This window comes from Colossoma macropomum, unplaced genomic scaffold, assembly GCF_904425465.1.
Source record: "Colossoma macropomum unplaced genomic scaffold, Colossoma_macropomum, whole genome shotgun sequence".
Lineage (NCBI taxonomy): Eukaryota > Metazoa > Chordata > Actinopteri > Characiformes > Serrasalmidae > Colossoma > Colossoma macropomum.
Window position 1 is genome coordinate 7,977,017 of NW_023494799.1, and position 27,108 is coordinate 8,004,124.

Sequence of the window (27,108 nt, forward strand, 5' to 3'; positions counted from 1 at the left end):
GGTGAGTTTAATCAGGATTCGATGTGCTGGAGAGGAAATAAACTTTTTTAGGGGGTTGCACAGCCTACAAAAATTCAAAATCATCACCTTCCTAGAGCAGATGAATGCAATGATTGGGAGCTTGTTGAAAAAAGCATTCAAAGAGTACTCAGTCAAAACTTGGTGAAGGACGTGTCTTCTGAGGATGTGAGTGAATTATCTACTATTGTCATCATAGCTTCATCAGTATAATGTTGATTTTGCATTTGAGACCTAAACATTGAGCTGGATCTTCTTTTTGAGCCTGCGCATGTGATGTTAATACGTAAAGATGTGTGACATGGCCCGAAGAAGTCTTTTTCAGGCTTTACACGGTGACTCGTAGCAGCGCACTGACAGCATATTTAATGCTACTTCTTTCAGTGTTTACTTATATAGTGCAGCTTCAAGACTTTAAGACAGATGCTAATGGTCTCTTACTTAAACAAATGTTACTAGCCTTGTGGTGTCGTAACTTGACCTCATAATTTTAAGCCCAAAAGCTGTGTGTGAAGAGTTAGCTAGCTGATATTGATGTGATAAATTCACTAAATTGTATTGAAAGCTTTGTTCAATTAAATCTATACAAAAAATCTGTTCATTCAAGTGTAAAATGAGCTCTCACTGCAGTGCATTTGCTGCGCTTTGTATTATCTGATACCTGAAGCAACACTTCTGTGTTCATTTTTAGTAAACACACCAAAAAAATAGAAATTGTGCATTGGCAGAAACATGGCATATTTAAGTCTGCTCCCTGTAGAGGATATGTTAGCTAATATTTACTTAGACAATCAGCAAAACATGTAATTCGACCAGGGGTATCCAAAATTTTGAATACAACTGTATGTCGTGCTGCACAATGCAGTGTGTTGTCTGGCCTTTAGATAGTTGGGCCACTCAGGAGCCCTGGATAAGTATATTTTAGCCAAAAGCATCATCAAACATGCATCTAAAGCAACTCATTAATTGTTTTAAAACAACAGATTCAAAGTTCGCCCTGTTCTAAGTGCCAGGGTTGTTCATTCCAGCCTTAGTGGGATGTTTGTGTTTTCTCCATTGAGATGGAAATTATGAGAAATCAGCTTATTTCTGTCACCTGTCTAAAGAAAAGAGCTTGAACAGAAAGTCTTCATAGTTTTCGACATAAGATGAGAGGCAGGTTTATTTCTCTAGCATTTGGAAAAGAGTAGAAAGAAATCTGCTTGGTTTCATGGTTGCTGGGCGACAAAAGTACTTTGGTGAGTAACCAGGGCTTTTTGTCAAAGTGACCTCGCCAGAGCTATGCAGTGGCTATCTCAACCTCCTAAGCAGTGACAACTCAAATAAGCCACTGAGGATGTGTGGTTTTCCATGTGAAATACTCTTTTATTTCTGGAACACAGTAATTGCAGTCTTTCTTGAGCGAGTCAGTGAAAAGAAGCACCTCAGCATATGGCGTACTGATCTAGCATCTGTGTTTGCTGTTCGTTTCTGTTAGCAAGCATTTATTACCATCGTAGGTCTTTCTTTCCTCATAGATCAGGACTTTTATTCTGAGACACTTGACAGTTTCACAGAGTAGGGTACAGATTGCAGTGCTGACTGTAAGATATTGTGACTTTGAAATATTGTGTGTACTTGTGTCGCCCTCTGCTGTTCAGAAATGATACTGATTCAGCAGTTCTACCTGAGTATCTGCATAAATAAGGTCCCAAAGCTGTTACTGAATGTTATATTCACACCTCTGCAAAAAATATTTACTATAATAAGTTGACCTGCCCTAAAATTGCTTCGTCCCTCATAGATCTAGGACACTGAAAATGTTGTTTATATTATTTAAAAACCTTAGAAACTTTGAGACGAATCACTAATGGGATATCCTTGACACATTACTGTGCCAGTATTCAACAGCTTAATATTGATATGATATATGTAGATTATATTGATGCCATAGGCACGCATTGCATTGCATTTTCAATATGTAAATACATAATGTAATCGCATTTACATCGCATTATAATGTCACCTGGGCAGTGACAAAGCCTTGACTTGCTTTATGTACACTACTGTTCAAAAGTTTGGAATCACTATTTTCAGTAGGTCACTAAAATTGTTCATTATTCTGTAGTTATTAGGCACATAGTTGGAACTCGGGGTCTAAGCTTGTTTTCTCTATGAGAAAAATGGCGTTCTTGAAAACCGCTACTATCCCTTCATGTGGTTAAAACAACAATGTTCCAAATCTGATATGTTTTATTCTGTGTTCGTATTCCCCCAAGTGAATTTGTATGTTGTTTAGCAGTTGAAATAAGCATCTTACTACATACATGCTACAAGAAGGCTAACACTCCTGTGGATGAAAGCAAGTTTACTTCTAAACTTCAACACTGTTATATACCAACACCAGCTACTATGAAGATGGTTTGCGTAGGTTTTTTTGGTAGTCTAATGATATCAATTCAGTGTGCAGCAGTGTTGACTTTCGGGTAGCAACATTCACACTTTGGCTTCTTAACAACTTTGTCTGGCGATATTTGGAGGAAGGATGTACGTACAGCGAAATATATCAGCTTTGGAACATTTGTTCTCCAAGGTGGCAGTAGCAGCATTTTTTGAAAGCACTTTTATTTTTCCCTTAGAGAAATCTGCTTAGACCTGGAGTTATTAACATGGGCATGATGCCGATTGCAGAATCATGACTTTACATGACAGTTTAGTTGCACATACATGTATAAAAATGCAGTATGATGATAGTACTGAATAACTACATGGGTTACAAATATAGAAAAATATTCGTATATGATGTGTCCAGAATGTTGAACAGTGCTGTGGCTGATTGCTCTGTATTGTGTAGCTGTATAACATCTAGAATAAAGTAATAACATTAACATCCAGAATGCCTCGCATTTGAAAATTCTAGACAATTTGTTTAAGTTGTAGTATATCATCGATGTCCAAAGAATAACATGTATTTGTAAAATAGTAACTTTACAGGAGAGAGAAAAATGTTCTTTACTTTTAATGTGAGTTAATGTAACAAGGTTTTTTCCAAGTCAGTTTGGCACATTTCCATCGGTCCATTCATCATGAAATTTTCACACAGTGTAAAGGGCAGCTGCTCAAATGATGTAGAAAAATAAAAAATGATTTTTTTGACAGCGACGATATTTATTTTTTAAAGGGCTCGTGTTCTACTTTTCATGTATTTTACCACCCCCCCTCCCTCGCGTGGTCCACTTATAACATTCGTGTGGTTTTATCTGCCAAAAGCAGCTGGAATTCATTTTTATGTGACCCATTTTCTAACCTCTGTTGACTTTTTCAAACTCTTTTATATATATATAAAAAAATAAAAGGCAAGAAAAATTCAGTTTTCCATTAAATCAATATTAAACTTTAATAGACTTCTTATCACAAACCTTGAAATTTTGAATGCAACATCTAAAAATACCTTCTTGTGTTTGTTTTATTTTATTCAATTTGTAAAATTTCAGTCAACACTATACAAGTTAAGATTGAATAAGATATCAATCATTAATATCAATCATCAATATCAATCATTCCAGTCATTAACAAGTGATTCCAAACCTTTGAATGGTAGTGTAGTTTCAACAGTGGCGTTTATGATTGCCTTACTTATAGCGGATATTTCCTTTGCAAGATGCCCTGTTTCTAAAAAAGCACTGCAACAAATAGGAACCAGATGAAGTAGTCTGGGCAGGACTGATATGTCAGTGAATGTTGTGGGTTTATTGTCTCGCAGTTATTGATCCTCAGCAAATGCTACAGCAAAGCTTTGAAGCTGCAGAATGCAGTTCTGGGTCATTTCCCCTAGTAAAGCCATTACATTTGAGGCCATTAGAAGTGAAGCTTCGCTAATGATATCACATTAGGACTATCATCAGCTTGCAGGCCATAGTATTTCTTCAGTGTTTTTATTTAGCTGATGCAGTGGTGCTACAGTTTTGTAGAAGACCCTTTGCAGAATAGTGACGTACTTGCATAAGAATGTTTTATTTTTTGTTTAAGAAGAAGAATATTGAGTTAGATCCATGCAAGGTGATGTTTCTGATGAGCGCATGTTAAGTAATAAAGTATTTACATAAGTGCAAATTAGACTGCAATTACTTCCAAATGGGATGTAAATGAGAGCTTGTGTTGTTCATAATTGACTTGTTTGGCCTTAATTGAAACTAGACATCACAGAATCACCCCACTGTGATTGAGCATAAAGCAAAAGCATTTCCCTTTGGTCTAATCTGCTCCTACAGTGTAGCAATCCATTTTGAACAATGATGGTGTTGTAGTTGCATTAAAGGGCCGACATGTTTCCTCCTTTTTGGTTGGCAAACAGTTTCAGATTTGATTGCATTAAACCTTTTCCTGTTACAATACTGTTTCTGTTCTCAGTGTCAATACAGCTTTCAATTTTCCCATAAAGCCACACCTTTATGTTACTTGCCTGAGTCAGAGTGGGGGGAAATGTGCAGGCTATAAGTCATTGGTGCACTATTCTGAAGAACACAAGGAAACAGTCATATCACCTTATTTACTATTGAGAAACAGATTCCACCGTTATTCCTCCCTAATTACTGCGCACCCATGAGGGAGATAGCATGCCTTCTGCTTTTCATTAAAACAGCCCATTCAGATGAAGGCTATAAAGTGGCCTTGTGAATAGTATGCTTAATGATAGGTTTGGTCTGTAAGTAGCAGATCATTTTCCCAACTGTCCATGCGGGACAGTCAGTATGCACATTTGTGGGATATCAGGGCTTAAAGTGTGGGTTTGCGTCAAAAATCTCATCAGAACAGTGGAGCAGGTTCATTATGTAATTAATTACTCATGTTGCATGCAGACGCTCTTATCCAGAGCAACTTGTTTTACATTTTACACAGGTAGGCGAAGGTAGTGTTAGGAGTCTTGCCCAAGGACCCTTATTGGTATAGTGTAGGGTGCTTGCCCAGGCAGGGATTGAACCCCAGTCTACAGTGTAGAAGGCAGAGGTGTTAGCCACTACACTAAACCACCACACTACACCATGCTTCTTTTTAGGGATGCACCAATGTGTGAATTTATTATATTTCATGTACTTGCAGTACTGTACAAAAGTCAGGGACCACCCGTCACTTATTTGTTTATTTCCAAAAACCACCATTAAGGACAAGTTCAATCATTTTTCAGGAGATATTTCTGAGAAGATTAGATAAAGATAAATCCACTTGCATAAGGAAGGAGAAAGTCAAAGGAAATGGAAAAACAGGAGAAGTTTCCAAGAGAAAATCAAGCTCCACTCTTGTTTCAGATTTGCGAAAATCCTGAGGATTTTCTGTCCATCCTTCCACTATAAGAAGACACTTCAGCACTATGGGTCTGAAAGTGTGTTACTGTCAAAAACTCTTACTGAGAAATGAAAATAAACAAATAGAATAAGAAAAGCTGCTGATGTTCTCAAAAAAATGGACTGACCACAGTGTCCAGACCTCAACAACGCTGATATTTGTTTGGGATTGCTTGGATTGTGAGGAGCAGAAGATGCAACCAACGTCTAAGCTTGAACTTTGGAGGTGTGGAAAATATTCCTGCAGATTTCTTAGAAAAACTGGACATAAGTCTGCTGAAAAGAATGTAAGTTGTAATAAGGACAAAGATCATTTGGAAAAACAGCTTAAATTGTTGAGGCTTGAGTAATTTCTCGTTAGATATATGTTTTCTGCTTTTTTCCTGATACTCATAAATGAATAACTTGTACTTAAATCCATTTTGACTGGAAAAGAAATAAATAAAGGGTCGTCTCTGACTTTTGCTCAGTATTGTATCTGCTGATGCTGATTCAAAAGCATTTATAAAATACAGAAATTTGGACTCCATTCATCTGAATTAGCATTTCTATAGGGTTACAAGTGCAGTAAAACTGAGAAAATGCAGATAATTTAGCAGAGAAGCTCAGCATCGGATAAACGTTCTGCTCTACCGGAGTGCAATAAATAAACATCAGATGTTGGTTTGAAATAACAGTCAATCTGAACATCTGTTCAATGGTGATATTTAAGCAATTATGTACTGATACTCATATGCTTCCCATATCATTGTACAGTCCTGCTTTTCTTTTCCAAAAGCTTTTTTTCAATATGGTAATTTTACAGTGCTTTGTATAAAATGATAAATAAATGGTGAAATTGCCATTCTTATTGCATGGTCCTTGTGGGGAATTAAGACTTCTTGTGTGCAGACCCAGACTGATTCATTTTGTACTCATGAAAAACAGGTGCATGGGTCGATTTCCTCCCTCGTTATTTGAATTTATTGAGTTTAAAAAGGCAGATGTACAATATCAGGTAGACATATCGAGGGCATGGATGATAGAGTGAGCAGGCAAGTGAAGATAAGAGAGAGAGAGATCGAGAGGAGGGGAGATCTAGGGGGTTGCACTGCCTCATTTTCATTGGCTAGTCATTACGGCATTCTCCCTGGAGGCTCCCACCCCCCCCCGCCACTCACTCGCTCTCGCTCGTTCGCTCTCTCTCTCTCTCACTCTCTCCCTCCCTCCCTCTCTCGGTTTTGCGTGCTCTGTTTCTCCACATGCCCTCTCCTGCCCGTGTACCCATACTGAGCAACACAGCATCCATTAGCATTTAGCATTAGCAATAACACATTTCTCAGCCATGTCCACTGTCCACTCGTCGGCTCAGCCTGTTTGCGGAGATGTCCTGATGCCCCTCCTCTCTTCGCCTCTTCCTCCTCCTCTTCCTCCTCCTCCCCCCTCTCCACCAGCCTGCTGCCTCTTCTAGCATCGACAGTGTTTCCGTTCGTGCTCTCTCTCTCGCGCGCACGCTCTCTCTCTCTCGCTCTGTACTGTCTTATACTCGTCAGCTCTTTCCACCGTCTTCTCTGAGCTGCAAAATGGAGCAGGGCGGGCGTCGCAGCTAAGCGTGAGCCAGGCCTCGACTCCACTGGCTCCGAAGAGAGTCAGTAGGGACATCCAGCCACTCTGGACCAGGCCCGCATCCCACTGTCTGCGCTTTTGGATGGACCTTTTTGATCAGATGCCTCTGGGTTGGTGCCTCTGTAATCTGCATGATTTCTCTGGCTCCAGCTGGATCCTGTAAGGCAGAGGCTGGCGGCTGGATGCTGGAGGGGATCCTACCCTCGAGGACTTGGGATTAGGAGTGTAACTAGCCTACAGGAGCCTCAGCACCTCCAAGTGTGTTTCACTTTCTTTTCCCGGCGTGAGTCACTGCCTGATGAGCCGTGAAAGCAGGACAAGGTCCTCACCCAGCCGTGTCATCCCTGACAGGCTTCTGAACTACATCCATTAGCTTTATCCCTCTCTTCAGTGCTTTTCTTCTCCTTGCGTTTACCAGCCCATTTTTCCTTGAGATCAGGGTTGACTTCGGCACTCCAGGCGAAGTAAAGGAGTAGTATCTACTTGCCACACCTGTCGTGGACTTGTCATGGTTCTATGATTCTATGATATTTTCCCCATCCAGCCTCTTGGTCAGTTCTTGCTACATTCCTCATGCATTAAGTCCTTGGTACAGGATCCATGTAGAGGTGTCTGGTTCTGATCAGAAGTAAAGCATGGAAGACGTGTTGCCACTTAGCTGTCTCGCCGCAACCACGCGCCTGTCCCTCTGTCTGTTGCCAGGCAACACATTGCTAATTTGAACATTGGGGAAGGAGGTGGCCTTTTATTGAGCATACTAGGAAGGGGCTTCTGAAGCTGAAGCTTTAGTTCCTCGCTATGTTAAACAGGACTATAAGAGACTGATGCAAGTGCATTACTCAGAAGTGAGTTTAGCCATGAACATGTAGATGTTACCATGTGAGAACTGACCATAGGCGTGGCCTCAAGGAGCGATGAAGCCTTCCATTGGTACCCTTTGGAGCTAGCATATATCTGACATCCATGACTTTTGTTAATTAAGAGATTTGTTCTTTGTTTTATCACATGGAGCCCATCATTCCTAGTCTCAGGATGGCTGTGTGACCTATCTTGTCTTTGCTGCACCTCTCTGGGCACGTGAACGTTGAAATCGCTCATTTTCAAGAAATTACGTGTCGCCTCCGGACTTCATCGTGGCTGACCCTAAGCCAACCCCTGAGCCTCCCTGGGAGGATGATGCTGGGGACTCTGGGAATACTCAGGAGAGCCCTCTGCTGCCCAACCCAGAGAGGGAGCTACCCTTGTCCCCGCCACTCTCTCCCATCCCTCCAGCGGTGCGGGCACTGGAAGAGGGTGGGTCAGCAGGGGAGGAGAGGGCTGCTCAAGGGCCGGACTACACCGAACGGGTCATGACCCTGCTGGGCATGGGCCACCGGCTCTTTGTACCACGGCTGCTGGCGGTGAGGGACAGCTAATGCTGAAGGCTGTGTGGTGTCTTTTGCCACAAAGCAGAAGTGCCCAGCTCTGGTCCTGGAGAGTTTTGTTTAGGGCACTTAGGGCTCCTGCAGTTATAAAAGCAAAGGAGGGGAGGCTGCTGAAATTAATTTAGGATGAAGTGGATTTAAATATAGTTTCTAGGACTGTCTTTATCAGTTATGTTAGTGATTTAGTGATCTACTTGTTATATTTTAGTCAGAGTCTTTTGGTCATACAATCAAAATAAACCTTAACAATAACAAACAATGCAGAGTATTTTAAATAAATTCCAAAATACTTCAATGATAAAAGATAAACCGAGAAGCCTTCAAAAATACTTTATTAAAATAGAGAAAAAAATTGGTGGATTGAAAATATACATGGATGTGTATAAATGGATGTGTCCACCAGGCTCTGTTTCTCGTACTGTAACAGAGACCAGTTGGACAGTTTAATGCTTTATCATCATGCATATTGGCAACCAGAAGATACATTTTAATTGATTGATTTTAATCAAGTCAACATGTTTATTAGATTAGTTATGATATGAGTTTAGTTCCAACTCATATGCTCTTGCAGGACTTGATTAACTTGCCCTGTTGTGTCAGATTAGGGTTGAGACTAAACTGTTGGATGGCAGATCTCCGGTTGCGCCAGTTCTATGTACGTTTAAACATAGGCTAGTTATAAATGTGAGGTAAATTCAGGATTGTAAATTGCTAAATCAGAACGGGTTGCACACCAAGCAGTTACTGAATATGTGCAGCTTCCCCTAAGCAGTTGTAAGTGTTGGGGAAACCAATGGAAATCATATCGATAGCACCAAGAAAGCAAAGACATGACCTAATCATGACGCTGGTTTAGATGTTCAGCTCCAAACATGAAGTTTGCTTACCATAGCTTCAGTTCAAATGTACTAATAGGATAGTTTAAACCCAACTAGTGTTAACTAAAGACTGAGTGAAGACTTTACGCACAAAGGTCGCTACAAACTTGCACAAAACTGATGCAGCCCAGTCCAGTTCTGTTGTTAGACATGAGTGCTAAAAAACTTGCCCAGCTTTGGCCCTGAAGATTTAGCACAGCTAACATTAAGACCTTGATTGGCTGGATTAACTGTGCTAGTTTCCAGATGTACCTAAATTCTTTTGGGCAGTGGATCTCCAGTAGCAGAGTGGGGCTTTTTTGTCATGAGGTAGTTTCAGTAGATTTAAAGTTTTGAGACATGTTCATGGACGCAGTACTGTCGTTAACATTTTAAATGACAGGAAAGTGAAGGGAAATTTTTCTTGTGATGCTTGGTGGAATGCACATGGTGTCCATAAGGTGGTGCTGTGTTTTTGTTTTTATATAATATAATTTTGTGAAGCTTTGTTACTGAGTGCCCAGGCTGTTTAAATTGGCATATTTGCATTTACCAAAAATTAGGTAAAGTTTTTAAAAGGATAAACAGTGCTAGCCAAGTCAGATGAATATCACGCTTCATCAAAACATGTGATGTTCTGAAATGGCATTTCAAAATATTGGTCAGTGTAGATTTATTTGCCTTGTTTTTGTTGCTGTTTCACTTAAATGAGGCTTCTCTGTCTCTCTGAACACAGACATCCAAGGAGGACCTGCTCCAGGCTGACTTTGAGGGCGCGCTGAAGTTTTTCCGGGTTCAGCTCCCCAAACGCTACAGGTCGGCGGAAAACGCTCGCAGACTCATGGAGCAGGCCTGCAACATCAAGGTAGGCGCTGCCTTCTAATTCTCCATGAAACATTCTGCTTGTCGCAGCAGACAGTAAGTCACTCAAGGACACTGACCCCATCTTAAATCCCCTTATCTAAATTATGAAGCCCCGGTAGTTTGTTGTCAGCAGTTGTGGGTATAATATTTTCTAGCCCTACCACTGTGCCATGACACTTTGTAATTCTCAGACATTTTATTATTCGCTGCATGCTATCGAGATCTCAGCCGTGGGTGTAGATTAGCGGTGTTCTGAATGGCCTCCATGACTAAAATCGTTTGCAAGGATTAGTGCCGCTTGGGGCGGTGAACTGTGGGAGAATAATAAAGTGCACTAGCAGTCTCCAACACCTTCTAAAAAATGTCCTTCAGAATTGCAACCCTGAAGAATTTCATTTTGTAAGAGCACTTAACTAATCCTCCGCCTTAGCATAGGTGTTGTAATATGTCAGCTTGCTTGTTATTACAGGTCTGCCTGAACAAAGCTTATTGTCGAACAAAGCCCAACCCCTCCATGCAGTTTAGTTCTGTCGCTAACATTATTCACCTGGCTCAATTATTTAAATGTTCCTGAAGACTTTAATTCAGTTGATTGGGAGTGGCAGATTAGGGCTGGAAGTAAGATGTGGGTTTTGGATTGAGGTAAATTTAAGCAATTAAAAACCTAAAGTTTACAAGAGATTTATGGAGCCCTGAAGCTAGGGTTGGCCTGAATAATGATTTACAAGCTTTGAACACTTATTAGTATTTCCGAACGCATAACCAAATACTCATTCTCGAAACTATCCTTAAAAACATTTATATTTCATAATCAAGTATAATTTTGTTCATTACTGCCGTTTAAAATACGTCCAGTAGGTGGCGACAGTGTGCTGTAATGTTTTAATCAATTTTTCAGTCACACCTGTTTTACTAGACACAGCTTCATTTTGCATTGGTGAGTGAAGTCAAGTCAAATCACACACTCTCAATTTTTCTCTACAACAGTGTTCTGAACTATATATTTAAAATAATAACTTACTAAAATGTGATCACCTTGTTGACCTGCAGCTCCTGTGCTGTACTAAGTGTGTGGAGGATACTGTCCTCTAATACCAGCAGAGCTAAAAACCTGTGATTGTCACTGTAAACAGATCTGCTGTTTGTGCTGTTGAGTTTTAAACCTGCTGTGAAGTTGTTTAGAAAAGAACAGGAAAATAGCTGAAAGCAGGTACTTGACCGAGTTGAGTCTGGTTCACTTATGCTGCTCTTACATGACACTGATCCGTTCTGAAATTAAACCAGTTATAATATATAAGATTTTTTTTACATTTTTCATACACATTTGTATGCCAAAGTAGTTAATGCACACTTCCTCTTAATTACAGTTACAATTTTGGGGGGAAAAAAATAAGAAAATGTCTGTACTTTGTGCAAAAGTTATAGAACATTTTATTTTACAGTATGTTAAATTAGAATATTTGAAATTTAGCGTTGCTGATTAAATGTATTTTTGGCTACAGTTTTTGTGGCTTTAAAACAGATTCTGTTTCTGAATATTAAATAGAAAACTAAAAAGAGAATAGCAAATAGAGAATACTTGAGCATTGAATTTCACGCCAGCCCTGCCTGAGACACATTTAAAGGAAGTGTTCAAACAAAAATGAAACAGTTAAAAATGTTGCTATAACAGTAAATAAAGTGGTATAGCCACCAAATAGCGTTGTGTCAGTAATGACATGCTAACTGGTCCCTGCTAACTTCGGATCATCATTAGTCATATTAGCATGTTTTGTCAAGCTATTCCTTTAAATGTAAACCACATAACTGATGCAGTGTGGCGTCTTTCTGTGGGAACAGTTTTTCAAATAAGCCTAGTAATAGCGTCAGCATGCTTATTTTTCCTTGATGCATTTTGTTACATTGCGATGCTGAAACAGTCATTTTAAAACAGTGTGAGATCCACAGTGTATTAAAACTCGCTTGTGATGTCATACCTTGTAACGCTTGCAGTGTGTGAGAGCTGAGTTCTGTTCATAAGCCCTGATCAGCCTGAGCAAGCACATGGTGCTTTGAAGAATGACACAGTGTGCTCTGAGGTTACTACTGAAGGTGTCGTGTACAGTGTCTGGTTACAGAACTCACTCGTCTGAGGTTCATTGGTTATTTGAGTTTGTGATGTCGGGCTGCATCTTAAGAGATTGCGTCATAAATGTCAGACAATAATATTTTAACCTGTACATTTTTGTTGCTTTTCTCTTCATGGAAATGATGCAGGTGCAAACTGTCACACATAGCAGTTCAGCGTGACATAAGATGTATGACAGCCTTACAACTCTATAACAGTAATGTTTGCTAATGTAACTTAAAAAGAGGTTTTAGTTGTTCTGTTCATTATGAAATATTCGTAAAACCAACACTGCTGTTTTCATCTCTGCTATGATGAGACGTGTAGTAGGCAATACGGCCAGAAATATCATGGTACACTGTGAAATAAAGGTTCTCTGCAGGTACTTTTTTCGTTCATCCAGTTTTGGACCTTAAATAAGTTTTTCCCAGTGGAAAAGGACATATTTGTACCTTTCCATAACCAAATAATTTTAAAACAGAGCAATAAAATAAAAAGCCTGGAGACGAGACGGGGTGTGTGGAGTCAATACACCAAAAATAGAATTTCATTAGATCATGGTACAATTATGCTCCCTGACTAAAGGTACTGAGATGTACCCATGAGGGTACCAACTCAGTGACAAGAGGGGGACTGCCCCAGTTTCATACCTTTATTTCTGAGAGTGTATAATTAAAAGTTCTGATAGTGTGGGTATATATCATGGTGTAGTTTATTTATTTATTTATTTATTTATTTATTTATTAAAAACATTTTATATGTTTAAGAAAAAAATATTTTTGTTGACAGCAGCTTATTATTCTAGAATGCTCCTTTACTTTTAATAAGATTCATATTTAACAACTGAAGTAAATTTAAAATCATTTTATGACATAAAATAGTAAAAACTAAAACTGAACAATAAATAAATAAACCTATTGCACCTACGCGTAAGTAGAGACATGCACGGGTACTCGAGTACCTTTAAAGGGGCCAGTATCCGTGTACTAAAGTATCGTCTTCACTAGAAATTCTCTAACGGAAGTCTGAAGGTTGGCAGCACTGAGAGAGGAAATGGCAGAAGACGTAGTCATTAACTGATTATTTGGAAACATTAATCAATTATTGAAAATAATTGTTTTAGCCCTACTGTGTAAGCTCCAGAAAAAGATTAGCAGTGGCAGCAGTAGCCTTCATTCCCACCCCACCCATCTTTCCTCTCCCTCTCTCTCTCCCTCTCTCTCTCTCCCTCTCTCTCTCTCCCTCTCTCTCTGTCTCCGTTCCTCTATCTCAGTTTGTCGTTTTCTTTTTCACTCTCTCATATCCTCAGTGTCACTATCTGCAGGATATCCTGTGCCCTGAGTTGCTCAACACTTTCTGCAGCAGTAGGACTGTAATTGTTATGTGGAAATGACTTTATAAGCAGACAGTAAGGAGAACTTCAGTGTTTGTAAAATTTCTTTGATGTCCAGATCATTAGTCCTATAGATGGTTCCCTGAAACAGATGTATGCGTTTTGGTTTTGAGCCCTTATTTTTCAAGCGTCTGAGAACATCTGTGCATTTAACCCTGTTCATTGCTGTGTAAAAGGCATAAACAGATCCTAAATCAGCATTTTTTTCTCTGAAAAATGTGGTTCCTAATAGTTCATGGTGCTCCTAATGCCATAAGGGCCCATGTCATTAAAAAAATCCTCATCTTTTTGGAAACAATTCCATATATGGAAACTAAGCTACAAAAACAACTCATTTTGAATTCCTTTTTCTGTGATGTTAAAAAACCAGTGCATTTATATAAGTCTGTCTGTTCGGCTTACAACAGTTTGGCTCCGCCCATTCATGCTGAAGTTATGAGGGGTGTTGCAGCCTGGGCTGCTTTCTGAATAAGACACAATACAGGACGGCTAATCAGAACAGAGGTCAATAATAGTCTTAAAGGCACAGTAAAAAAAAAAAAAAGCACAGCCGGTTTAATTCTAAGGCATAAGAAGAGGTTGGATAATGGTTGTATAAAATTGAATTCTGACCATTTTTGGTAAATAAACACAAAAACGTCATGAGTAGAGCTCAGAGGGAAAAACTCAAGATGAGAAAAATGCAGGATATGGGCTCTTTAAAGGAATTGCCCTTGTATTCGGTGGTGAATCAGTTGCGTCAGTGCTGGAATTTTGGAATCAGTTCTAATAATATTCACTGCAGTATTCATTCATGATGCACTGAGTCATTTCTTAAGCAGTCATAATCTAATCAAATTGTGATGTCAGACATTTACTACTCTAACTGCCAAGCCGTAGGACCCTGTGCAGGGGGAGAGTGAGAGGACAGTAGCTGGGGGACTGAGCACCTGCACAAAGTGGTGTAAACAGGTGCATTGATCTGCTTGCTCAGAGTGAGTCAGCAGAGTCAGGCTGAGTTTCACTTCAGATTCTTTCGCTCCTGCTGATGAATATTATGAATTTTTGTGAATTGTTCTTTTTCCATCACACCTTTTGTAGCACTCTTTATTCTGTCGTTCACCTGAGCATGGACTTCGACTTCTCCAAGACACACCTGTACACATTGTTTTAAGATCAGCTTGCTCTCTCTCTCTCTCTCTCTCTCTCTCTCTCTCTCTCTCTCTTCCTCTCTTCCTCCTTTCCTTTCCCCTCTCTTTGTTCTTATCCCTCTTTTTCTTTATTACTCTCTCTCAGCTCATTCTCTCTCTGTCCCTTTCTTTCACTTTTTCTCTCTCCTTCACTCACTCGCCTGGTACTCTCTCACCCTCTCTCACATTCTGTCTCCCACCCTCTCTTTCTGTCACTCCTTCTCTTCTTTTTCTCTTTCACTCCCTCCTTCCCTCCCTCCGTCCTTCCCTCTCTCTCCCTTTCTCTGTCTCTCTCTTTAAAGAGTGTTCTAAAGAGGTGTGTCGCTTTTTCTTAAGCAAATCAGTAACAGAGGTGTGTACACCTGTTTTCTTTGTCTTGTTGTGTTGGCAGCTACTCCAGTGTGCTGCTCTACTCTTTCAGCACTGCTGAATATGATAATCCACCTGACACAAAGTGAAGTTGATCTCTGAAACAAAACAGGTTCTTAACATCACACTTTTTGGAGCATGAGGCTGAAGTTCAGGATAGTTTCTGATCGTTGACCCTGGAGTGGATGAATTCTGCACCATCATTGCTGTGTTACGCCTGTGTGGACACCCTTGAACGTGTGCATGTATGTGTGTACTGGCGGGACAGCATCGCTCTCGTCCATCTCTGTCATCACATTAGTCTGACGGGTCCGCAGGGTGCCGGGCCAGTCCTGAAAGGAGTGATTGAAAGTGGGAGACTGAAAGGAGAAGGCAATACAGGGAGGCGTGAGAAGTGCTAATTTCTCTCTGCGTTCTTTGAGGTGTCACGTTTTCTTTTTTGCTTGAAGACTCTCTGTGGGTTTGCTTCGTTTTGAGTCCCTTCTCCTCATCCTTTGGTGTATTTTTACTCTGTTGGTTTCTTCTTTTAGCGCTAAAGTTTGTGCCTGTCATTTTCACATTTTTTTTCTGCTTTAGCTGGAGGCGATTTGCATCTCATCTGCGTAACACTAAGGGCGTGTTCACATCTGCCTTGCTTGGTGCGGGCCAATCAAATCTGTTCTTTAGTTTGGTTTGTTTTGACGTGTGTGAACACCCGTACTCGGGTACACACCGATGAACTGAACTGTGGTCTGCAAAAATCCTGGCTTGGTCATAATGCTTGTTGGAGTGGGGGTTTTCAGCATCAGATCTTGCTTTCTCCTTCTAGCAACATGTCAGCGCTGTACTGACAGCATAATCTGCCTCTTTAATATTCGACTCGTGACAGAAGCTCAGATTGCTCTTGCGGTTAAGCTGCTGCTTGTAACAGCAGACAAGCAGTAAAATAATAGAGAAGTAATTATTTTAGTTATTATTTAATTTAAAATTATTACATTTCTAAAAATGGTAGGGAAGTGTTTGTTTTTGCCATATGAATCACGGAACGAATCAGCAACCTTATTGTTGTGCTTACATTGAAATCGCTGAACGAATCAATCATAAACAAGAAGAAATTAAGTAAAGTTATTTTATTGCTTTGATTTTGATGCATGTAACCCAGAGGTCGGCAACATGTGGCTCAAGAGTAGTGTGCGGCTCTTTAACTGCCCTATTGCAGATCTACGGCAGAATTAGATTTTTAGGTAAAAATAAAATAATCCTCCTTTGCAGTAAAAACAAGCTCTGCTGATGGTTCTAACACAGTTGTAACAATAAATGGTCTTAAACGCTGGAGTTAATGTATAACTGCTAATTCACCAGCCTTTAACCCTGAAGGTTGGCACACAGACTGCTGGTAGCTAGTAGCTAACGAAACGACAAAGAGACAGATTTAAGACGAACATGGATGAGTTGGAGACAGATTGACTTATTTGCGTTTATAATCACTCCATCTGACTTACGTTTAATCTGCATCGGGAAACTGTCAAACACTAAAAAGTCGCAAAGCTGAAGTCAGCTTCTCATTCACAGGCTTCTTGTTTGAATTTTCCCATTCCACCTTAAATGGTGCAGCAGTTGCATTCTGGCACCTCTGATAGCATTTAAGGGGCAACAGGAAAATTAGAACAAGAATCTGGTGAAGGAGAGGCTGACTTCAGCCTCGTAAAAAAAATCTAATATTGAGAGACATTTTACAGGAAACTGTTCTACTTTTGTAGAAAAGTTTCCTGACAGAGATGTGAGAAAAGAGACTATAGCTGAGCTAAATCTTAAAGCTGAGCAAAGTATGTCTGTGTTTCTTTTATATTTTTTAGTCTATACCAGGACATTAGCACATATTAAGATATATTTTCAGCCAAGATGGTAAAATTTTACTTCAATAAAATAGACATAAAATGTTGTGGCTCCCAAGGTGGTTTGATTTTTGTTGAGAGGACAAAATGGCTCTTACATTTAGGTTGCCGACCCCTGAGGTAGCCATTAAGCGTCTTGTTTTTCGTACAGTGTAATGGGTAGGATAATACATTTATAGCAAGAAAAATTATGAGGGGTAGAAATGGATTTTTTTGAAAGTTACTGAAGTTAAGAAAGTTATACAGTGAAAGTTACAAAAGCTTGTTTTGTAGCACTAATGGGGGCGATGTGAAAGTAACTGAGCTTTTGTATTACCACCAAATTGTGATTGTGTTCAGGTTTTCTTGCAATAACGTTTGAAATTATATATCAGTAGGCAAGGCAAGTTTATTTATATAGCACCTTTCGTACACTGCTGTCAAATGTAACAAAAAACGTAAACAAGCATAGAAATGAAAAACGTAATTATACATGATTAAACCCCTAGATTTAAAAGAGAAAATAAGCTCCCGAGTGGCGCAACCGTCTAAGCGTTGGCCCTATCATCAGGAGGTCAAGAGATCCCTGTTGATGCTACAGCCATCTGTGGTTGGGAGTCCAAGAGAGAACTATTGGCCTCGCTCTCTCTGGGTGGGTAGGACGGCTCCCGCTTCTCCTCCCATCACTCAACGCAATGCTAGTCAGTGCACGCGTCTGTTACCTGATGTAACAGATCTGGCGGTTGGCGCTTTCCTCCGAGCGTGTTTGGCTGTCCAGTGACGTTGCGTTAGCAGCAGTTCGAAGAGATGCAGTGACGGTTCACAGGTCTCGGAGGAAGCCTGTGCTAGCCTTCGCCCTCCTAGCGCTGGTGCTATCGTGTGATTGGGCGAGTCCTAACTAGCAGATGGAATTGGAGATGACTAAATTGGGGAGTAAACTGGGGGAAAAAATCCAAAAAAGAGAAAATCATTAAATTAAAAATCAAATTTGAAATTAAATTAGGATAGTTAAAAAATCAAATTAAAAATTAAATTAAAAGTTAGATTAGGATAGTACTGGAATGTTCTTGCTTTTCAGAGTATGTATTGTAATTGGCATCAGAAATAGTCATCAGCAATTACAAACAGTCATTAACATTTGATTTTTCATAATTTGTGCCTTTAGAATAAGAATACAGCAAGATCATGTTTTTGTGCCCTGGAGCATAATTTGAATTTGAAAACTTAAGTGGCTGATCACTGAACACAACAAAGCACTCGATTATAGTCTGTTAATAGTACCATACTGTCCACATCACAGGGAGGCTATAAAACTCCAACAAAGTAGGAAAAAAAGTTACTTGAATGTCAGTTACAAACTGTAATTGTCCATGTTTAAGGTAGAGACACAATTGACAGGCTAACGGAAAATAGCGTATCAAAAACAGTTTCCGGGTGAAACATCACTATATTTAGTGGTGAGCATGAACGGCTGGCGTGCAGCATTAATTAAGTTTATGCATGCAAGTAATCATCCCTGAAGCATCTCAAAACTCTTTAAACATTATCACGTACGCTACATTTTACCATCCCCAGGACAGTGTTAGTCTGTAGCCCTGCTTTAGCCCCTGCAGTATGAAACAAAATGAACCAAATGAAAAAGATAAACTGTGGATCGAACTTTAGCAAACAAACTAGGTGTTAAACAGCCTTAGAGAAGAGCAGGGGGGCTTAGTGGCGTGCACAGGAAGTCCTCGTATCTACATATCAGAGCTATTTTGCTCAGGTCTCTGTGAGCACGCACACACATACATGTACACACACACACACACACACTGAGTGCCCACAGGCTATACGCAGATTATTACTAGACCCCCACCCCCCACCGTGAGTAGAGCCTTCTCAGTCAGACCCACTCACAGATGCCCGGGCTGAGGCAGTCATTTCTCTTTGAAAATTTCGGGCGCTTTTAAAAGAATAAGGATCGGCTTGGTGGCTAATCAGCTTACAGCGCTCAGGAATTTCTCTGGCACCTGCTTGCTCGAGCAGCCATCTGACTCGCTCCCCTCCCTGGATTAAGAAAGGAATTTGAATTTCTCAGCCTCTTAACCACAATGTTGGGGCGAAAAGGCTAAATGAGCAAGGAGAGGCGGATACAACCTTCACATACCACCCTCAGTCCTTGGTGGTGCACTGGGGATTGTGGGTATTTGAGTTTTGATGCTTGTTGAAGCTCTCAGGCTGAGAGAGTGAGTAAGGGGGTTGTTTAGGTTGTTTAGAGAGAGAAGCAGAGCTGTACAGTCAGATCAGAAGAGGAAAAAGAGAGACAGAACTCCGGAGAGAAGAGTTAGAAAACCTCTCATTGTGTGTGTGTGTGTGTGTGTGTGTGTGTGTGTGTGTGTGTGTGTGTGGGTGTATATACACGTGTACTGAAGGACATCAGAATCACTGAGTCACTGTAGTCTGTCTGACAGAGGCTACACTTCCTTCTCTCTCTCACACACATTTATCTTTCTCTTTCTCACTTATTTCTCTCTACCCATTGCTAATCCCCCTCCTCTCTCTCTCTTTGTCTGTCTCACATGTATATTTTTCTTTCTCACTTAGTTCTCTCTTCCTCCTTTCTGACCTCCCTCTCTCTCTTTCATTCATTTTTTCCTCTGTCTCACAATAATTTTTCTCACCCTGTTTCTAATCCCTCTGTTTCTCTCACTCACAAGTTTCACGTTTCTTTCTCCTCTTTAGCTCACATTCCATTCTTTCTCACTCGTTTCTCCTTCCCATTTTCTCTGTCCTATCTTTCTTTCTCTCTTTCGTTCTTTCTCCTTCTCTCTCTCAATTTTCTTTATCTTTCTCACTCATTTCTTTTTCCCCCTTTCTGCCCCCTCCCTTTCTTTATTTTATTTCTTTCTCCTTCTCTCTTGCTTATATTTCATCTTACTCACTTGTTGGTCTTTCCCTTTTTCTGCACCCCCCCCTTACATTTCTCCTTATTTCACTTATTTCTTTGTTTGCCTCTATATCCCCATCTGTTGCTCCTCCTATCTCCCTCTCTCCCTTTCTCCACCTCTCTCTCGTTTCTATCTCTCTCTTTCTCCTCTCTTACTTTCTCTCATACTCTCTGTATATCTCTTTCTCCCCTACTTTCTTTTTCTCTCTCTGGTCTGCCTCTCATCCTCTTTCTCTCTTATTATTTCTCTTCACCCCTCTCTCTCTTATTTCTCTCTGTCAATTTTCCTTTTCTCTTTCTTTCTCTCTCTGACCCTTCCTCCACTTTCTTTTTCTCCCCGTTCCTTTCTTTCTCTAGCTCTCATATTTCTCTTTCTGTCTGTCTCTTTCATTTCGTTCTCTCCTTTTACTGTCTCATTATCCTCCCGTTACTCTGCCCCCCCCCACCTCTGTTCGGAGGTGGTCGTCACCGTGACTGAACTTATCAGTGGAGGAGTGGAGTGAGGGATGAATGTGAGCCCTGTGTAAACGGAACCAGGAAGAGCACTTAGTTTTTTTTTCTGAACAGAGAGAAAGAGAGAGAGAGGCGGAGAAGAAAGGGGGCGTTTGTATGTGTTCGCTGGAGGATTTCACACACACACGTGATCCCTCTGCTCGGCTTCCAGAGACCACCGCCTACCTGAGAAGGTAGAGAGAGACGAGAGGCATCCGCGCGCCTTTGAGAGACATTGTGTCCCATTCTCCCGCCTCCAGGGGTGGAGTCTGTCACTGTGGGAGGAAGTGTCAGACTTGTCAGAGAGAACCGTTTCTCCTCTCTCTCTCTCCTTATTCACTCACTCTGCCTCACTCGCTCTCTCTTCCTGGCGCGCACACACACACACACACGCTCTCGACTCCGTACACACACCCTGACAAGATGATGGAGGAAGTGTCGATTACGGTGGCCTATGATGCCCACGTTATCAACCAGATCAGTGAAGAGGACATCTTTGCCAGTCTGGTGGCAGTTTCCCGACCCAAAGCAGCGGTACGTAAAACACAGAACCTTCTCTCAGCAGAAACATCATAAAGCACTGGTTGCTCTATTTTCTGCTTTCTCACTACTTTAAGGCTTATTATACAGTATTATGGCTGTTGTTGTGCAGTATTTTGACTGACAGCTATTTGAATTGTTTCAGGGCTTTTGCTTCTGATAAGCATGTTCAGTAAGAAGTGAGTGTTACAGTTGTAGTTTTACTGGAGGGCTTAAATTACACTGACAGCTTTTCTCATAATGATTTAATTTTTTATATCTTTTTAATAGAGTAAGATTTTTTTTGCTGATGTTATTCACTTATGAGACAAAGAGAACTGCTATTATGGAGAGAAGTGGGTGCAATTGTCTATAATCTTTACATTTATGGACCATATTAGCCACTTCTTTTTGTTGACGAATCAGACAGTATGACAGTTTAAGGGCTGAAATCACTCAATTTTTATTAACAATAATCTTAGTTTTTGAAACCATTTTAAAGTTTCTGTTTCTTCCTAGCGTCTCCTTTTGTTTTCCATTGTAGCTTCGCTGACAGCACCTCTATTAGATGCAGTATTCTTGATATGGAAACATAGCTGTGCAGCACTTGCTTCAAAGCTTACCCTTGTCAAAGCTGTACGCTCAGATTGTTCTTGCCTTGCATGTAAGCCGTTTTGGATAAAAGCGGCTGCCAGATGAATGAATGTGAACGTGAAAATAAATGTTGTACATTTTGGGTGTTTATTGTAGCTCGTCGTGCGCGATGGCTGCTGACGATCTGTTTTTTGGAGATAGTCGTTCATCAGCCTCCTTTTAATTCGCTCATTTTATCTTCCAGCATGGTGAAGTTGCACTCAGTGAAACGTCTCCTAATGAAATTAAATTACCAGCCTTCCAGATTTTTTTCAATTACAAGTTTAGTCTCAGCTCAAAGGAGACATTATTTGTGGGTGTATGTGTGTAGCAGATGCTTTCACAAGGGTAGTAAAGCAGTTAAAATTCCAATATTCTGCTGGCCTTTACTTACAAATATGCTTTAAAAAAGGGAAACTGTGCTTTTTATTTTTGAAGTGATAAGCACAAACATTATATGTAGTTGTCTCTGGGGTTGATGCTGGTTTTAGGTTTAGGCTGATGGTTGCAGTTAGAGTTGGCTAATTCCTGGAGTGAGGCTTTGGGTCAGGGTACTTTTTCTGGTAGGGGTGCACAATTATATCAGATTCACATCATTATCAGAAGATGATTGCTTTAAAAAGCGTGGGACAGATGTTTAGACTTTACTGATGTTTCTAATGACGTATTTATTGAATGTTTGTGCAACGCTGACCTACTGTGCTAAAATGACTGAATTTTCATTCATTTACTACTTTATACAAATACATGTTGAGTTTCTCTTCAGTCCAGGTAGATTTAATACCAGTTTCTACATTTTGTGAATGTTTATGTATCACTAAAGGCAAAGACAACCCTTCATTTATTCAATTTGCAGTCAAAACAGCCATTAAGTATAAGTTATTCATTTTTCAGCATCAGAAAAAATCAGAAACATATTTAACAGAAAACTACACAAAGCCCCAACAGCTAACTGTAAATTACAACTTTCAGTATTTAGTGTGTCCACAACTTCCCTTTATTACAGCTTGCATTCTTTTTCAGGAGACATGCTTTCAGTATTTATATAGCACCTTTGATACACTGCCCTCATTGAAAGTGCTTTACAAATGAGAAACTACAGAGTTATTTTAAAAAAAAGTAAAGTAAATGAGAATAAGAGTTAAAAACATGATTAAAACAATAGATTTAAAAGAGAAAATCATCAAATTAAAAATAAAATAAAAAATGAAATTAGGATATGTAAAAAAACAATTTAAAAGTTAGATTAGTCGTTACAGAGGGAAAAAAGAGTTTAAAAAGTCGTTACAGAGGAAAAGGGGCTTGAATCGCTAACAGTGTTTTGAACTGTGCTGAAAGCTGCTCAAATAGGAACATTTTGAGCCTGGATTTAAAAGTGTTCAGTGTTGTGAGCTCTTCTTATGATCTGTCAACTAAACGCTGCTTCTCCATGTCTGGTCTTCACCTTCAGCAGGACTAACTGACTAGTTCCTGATGATCTGAGAGTTCTCTGCAGGGATATTTTTTCTACACTTCAGAAGTTGCCATTTTCTGTGTCTCATGATCCAAATAATCCCAAACACATTCAGTGATGTTGAGGTCTGGACTCTGGGGTGTCCAGTCCATTATTCTGAGAACACCAGCAACTTCTTTGTTTGCTTTCTTTTTTTTTTTGTCTGTTTCCTTTTCTCAGTGAGGTTCTTCTTGACAGCTACACATCTTTTCAGACCCACAGCGCTGAGTTGTCTTCTCACAGTGGAAGGATGGACAGAAACACCTGTGGATGTTTTCAGATCTGAAACAGCTTGATTTTCTCCTCTTTCTCAACAGTGAAAGCTTTAAGTCCTGTACTACTATCTGATGTGGACAGTTTTGATGGTCTACCAGGTCTTGCAGTGGTCTTTAGGAGTCACATTTTCTTTTAGTTTTTAATTATTTTTGGAATCTCCTACTTTTTCTCTTTCTTTCCTTTTACTTTTCCCTTTCTTGTACAAGTTGATTATCTTATATCTAAACTCCTTAGAAATCTCATGTAAAATGAATACGGTGTACTTAATGGCCATTTTCACTGGAAGTTTAACTAATGAAGGGTGGTCTCTGACTTTTGTACAGTACTGTAAGTACATTAAAAATATGAGTCACAATTCCCATATCAGTCCATTGCTAAGCTTTGCAGGGTGAGGGGGGGATTGTTTCCACAATGGGAGTCGAGTACCTGTGGCAGGGTTTTGTATTGGGTGCATACAGAGGCACAATAATGCCCTTTGCTGACATCAGCCCTCAGTTTGTTTACAGGCTGCTGCACTTTTCCTGTAAGTGTTTATATGTTAGTAGGAGTGCTGTGGAGAGCCCAGAGCGCAATGAAGGAAAATGTGTCCGTTCAGCATGTCGTCAACTTCTGTCCCTTAGTCAGAACTCGGTGTTCTGATTGTTAATCTAACGATGACGGTCGCCTCTTTATCTCCACCTCTGACCTTCACTCAGAGTCTTCCTCAGGCAAAACCCCCCTCTCACTCTTTCTCTTTGTCTCTCTCTCTCTCTCTTCTCTCTGTCTCTCTCTCTCTCTCTTCTCTCTCTCTCTCTGTCTCTCTCTCTCTCATCACTCACTCACTCACTCACTCACACACTCTCCCTCTCTTTTTATCAGTTTTTTTCTTTCTTTTCTCTTTCTTGTTCTCCCTCTCTCTCTCTCTCTTCATCTCCCTTTCACTCACTCTCTATTTTTCTCTCTCTATATTTCACTTTCAGTATCTCTCTTCTCTCACTATCACTCTCTTTTCTTTTTCTGTACTGTTTCTCTTTCTGTCTCCATCATGTTCACTCTCTCTTTAATTTTTGTTTCTTGTTTGTCTTCTCTTTCTTTTTCTCATACTATGAGTGTTTTTTTCTTTCTCCATCTCACCTTCTCTGTTCTTTTTTCTCTCTTATTTGTCTGTCTCACTCTGTTTTCCCTCTTCTCTCTTTTTTTCTGTCCTATCTTGTTGCTCTCTCCTTTTGACTTCTTTTTTCTTTTTCCTTCCTCTCTCTTTCCACATCTATCTCAGTCACTCTTTTTTTCTTGCTATTTCTCCCTTTCTTCTTTTCTCTCGCTCTCATTTCTCTTCCTCTCCCTCCCTCCCTCTCTCTGTCTCTACTATATAAGTACAGTGACCTGCCCTGATTTTTTTTAAGGACTTTTTTGCATGTGGGTGTGTTACACTGCACTCTGCCACAAACACCTGCAGCTCCTTTTCCTCATTGCTGTTACAAAAGCCTGTTCTGTTTTAATGAGAAAGCCACTGAGCTCTGAAGTGCTGCTAAGACTCATCAGTGTGGCTTCACCCACAGCAAAGCCGCTGTACAAAAACAGGCCAGGTGAGTGTTTTCCCAAGAGCCCTCGTTAGTCTCTGTTATTACTGGCTCTCTGCACCCACCTGGGATCTGGCTGTAAAAGTCCCTCCCTGCATTCACACAGGATGAGGGCTGTGGAGGTCAGTCAACAAAAACAATAAGAGTAATAATCTTTATTTATATGTTTATCATTTCAGTTACAAAACTGAAAATGCTTTACACAGGTTTATATGAAAAATATATGGCCTTACAATTAATTACAAGCTTTAGAACAAAAAGTAAAAGAGACCCAGTGTACGAGAAATAAGCCCACCTGACTAAATGCGTTTTCAATCTGCATTTCAAAACCTGTCAAGCTTGCAATACGCCGTTATCTGGGCATAATGATGCTTCCAAAGATAAGATGGTCATTAAATGTCCTCCATTAACAGAGAGGTATGTTTGTGAGAGGAAAAGCCTTCCCAAAAGCTTCTGTCTGTGTTTGCTTTCAGTTTACAGTATGTGTGTCAGGGCTTAGATCAGTGGGGCATGACTTTGTTTGTCCCATTTAAGATCCGGTCATTTAAGTGGGTGAGGATCGGTGTTTATTATTGATGAGGACCCTTATCATTCTCCCACAGCAGACATGAGCTTGTTTGAACCCATACAGTACTGTATAAAAGTTTTGAGAAAATTAGATGTAACACTTTTTATGTGGGTTATCTGTTTATTTGTTTAAGAAACACTGATATTAGAATAAATTCAAATAAACAATGCATTATTATAATATATAATATAATATAATATGTCTATCCGTGTGTTAGCATAACCATTTGCAAACATTTCCTCAAAGATACTCCATATTTACAGTTACCATCCAATGCTTAGTTTGTCTAATTAATCCTTCATTAAATCAAATCAGTTATGCTACTGATGGAATTTAACAAATCTTTTCGATGGCTGGAGTTCAGTGAGCGGTCAGGAACCAAACCTGTGTTCTTCTAACCAGGAGACTAAAGAGATATTATTCTTATGTTATATAGTATTTTTACAGACATAAACACACTTCCCTGCTTAGTTATGGCTGCCTTGACCTTTTGCTCTGTACTGTATATGAACAGGCTTTAACAGTTAAAATACTGTTGCTCAGGGCTCCACATAGGCTCCGCCCTCCTGTGAGGTGGTCACTTGGGGCCGAGTTCAGTAAGCAGGTTCCGTCCCTGCTGAATGCTATAGTAACTCCAGCAGACAGACCAGCACGGCTCCTGCTGTCATAGCAACACACACTGACACTGAGCCTCCCCGAGAACACAGGAGAACCGCTGCAGTGTAAAGCCCAGAGAACACCGACTCAGAGGTCTCCAACAAACACCAACAAACCCAAACATCCAGTTGGTGTTTTATACTTAGGTGTGATTATTGGGAGACTCTAGAATGTTCTCCTCCATTCACACTGGTCTAGAACAGTTTCTCCCCATTCAAACTGTTCTAGAACGTTCTTCCTTTCAATCACATTGTTCTACGATGCTGACTTCCATTCAAACTGTTCTAGAATGTTCTCCCCCAGTTCACACTGTTATAGAACGTTCTGCCTTTCATTCCCATTGTTCTTGAATGCCCTTCCCATTTGTACTGTTCTAGAATGTTCTCACTGGTCACACCATTCTAGAATGTTCTTCTGTATTCACATTGGTCTAGAATGCTTGCCCGCCATGTACACTGTTCAGGAACAGTCTCCCCCATTTCTACCATTCTGGAATGTTCTCCTCCTTTTCACACTGGTTTAGAATGTTCTCCCCATTCACGTTGTTCTCAAATGTTCTCCCTCTTTTACACTGTTCTAAAATGTTCTTCACCAATCAAATTGTTCTAGAATTCTTGCATACCATTTATTTTATTCCAGAACGTTCTACCCCTTTAACACCGTTCTGTAATGTAATATTTTAGAATATTCTCCCAGATTGACGTGCTCTGCAGTGCTCTCCTGTGTTCCTTTGGTATGTCAGCAGTAAAAATGGTGTAAGGCTGACTGCCAACATCAGAATGTAGGTGTTTGTTGGAGAATGTTGCTTCAGTGTGTCATGGGTACTTATGGGTTCTTAACTGGTTTGAGTTCAGCAGATTTTGTTGGGCAATTACTGACGTAATAAACATGTGGTTTGTGTGGGTGAGATGGAGCAAGCATGTTGTGTCTTAAATGTCAAATGTTCACATTTTTCAGTTTGTGTAGTAAAATGAGGACACTCAGTTTCAGGTTCATTTTCTGC

General features: G+C 40.1%; 1 protein-coding gene across 4 annotated transcripts in view; it reads left to right on the forward strand.

The window, feature by feature from the left end:
• Positions 1-27,108, forward strand: part of rabgap1l (RAB GTPase activating protein 1-like) — a 139,331-nt gene that overhangs the window by 99,512 nt on the left and 12,711 nt on the right. For 2 of the 4 annotated variants that reach the window (XM_036586151.1, XM_036586153.1), the window contains exon 19: positions 9,962-10,090. In XM_036586151.1, the coding sequence (XP_036442044.1) occupies positions 9,962-10,090 (129 nt within the window). Of the gene's footprint in view, positions 1-9,961; positions 10,091-20,225; positions 20,936-27,108 lie in introns of those variants that run through there. The other 2 variants (XM_036586154.1, XM_036586155.1) reach the window with 1 other exon arrangement.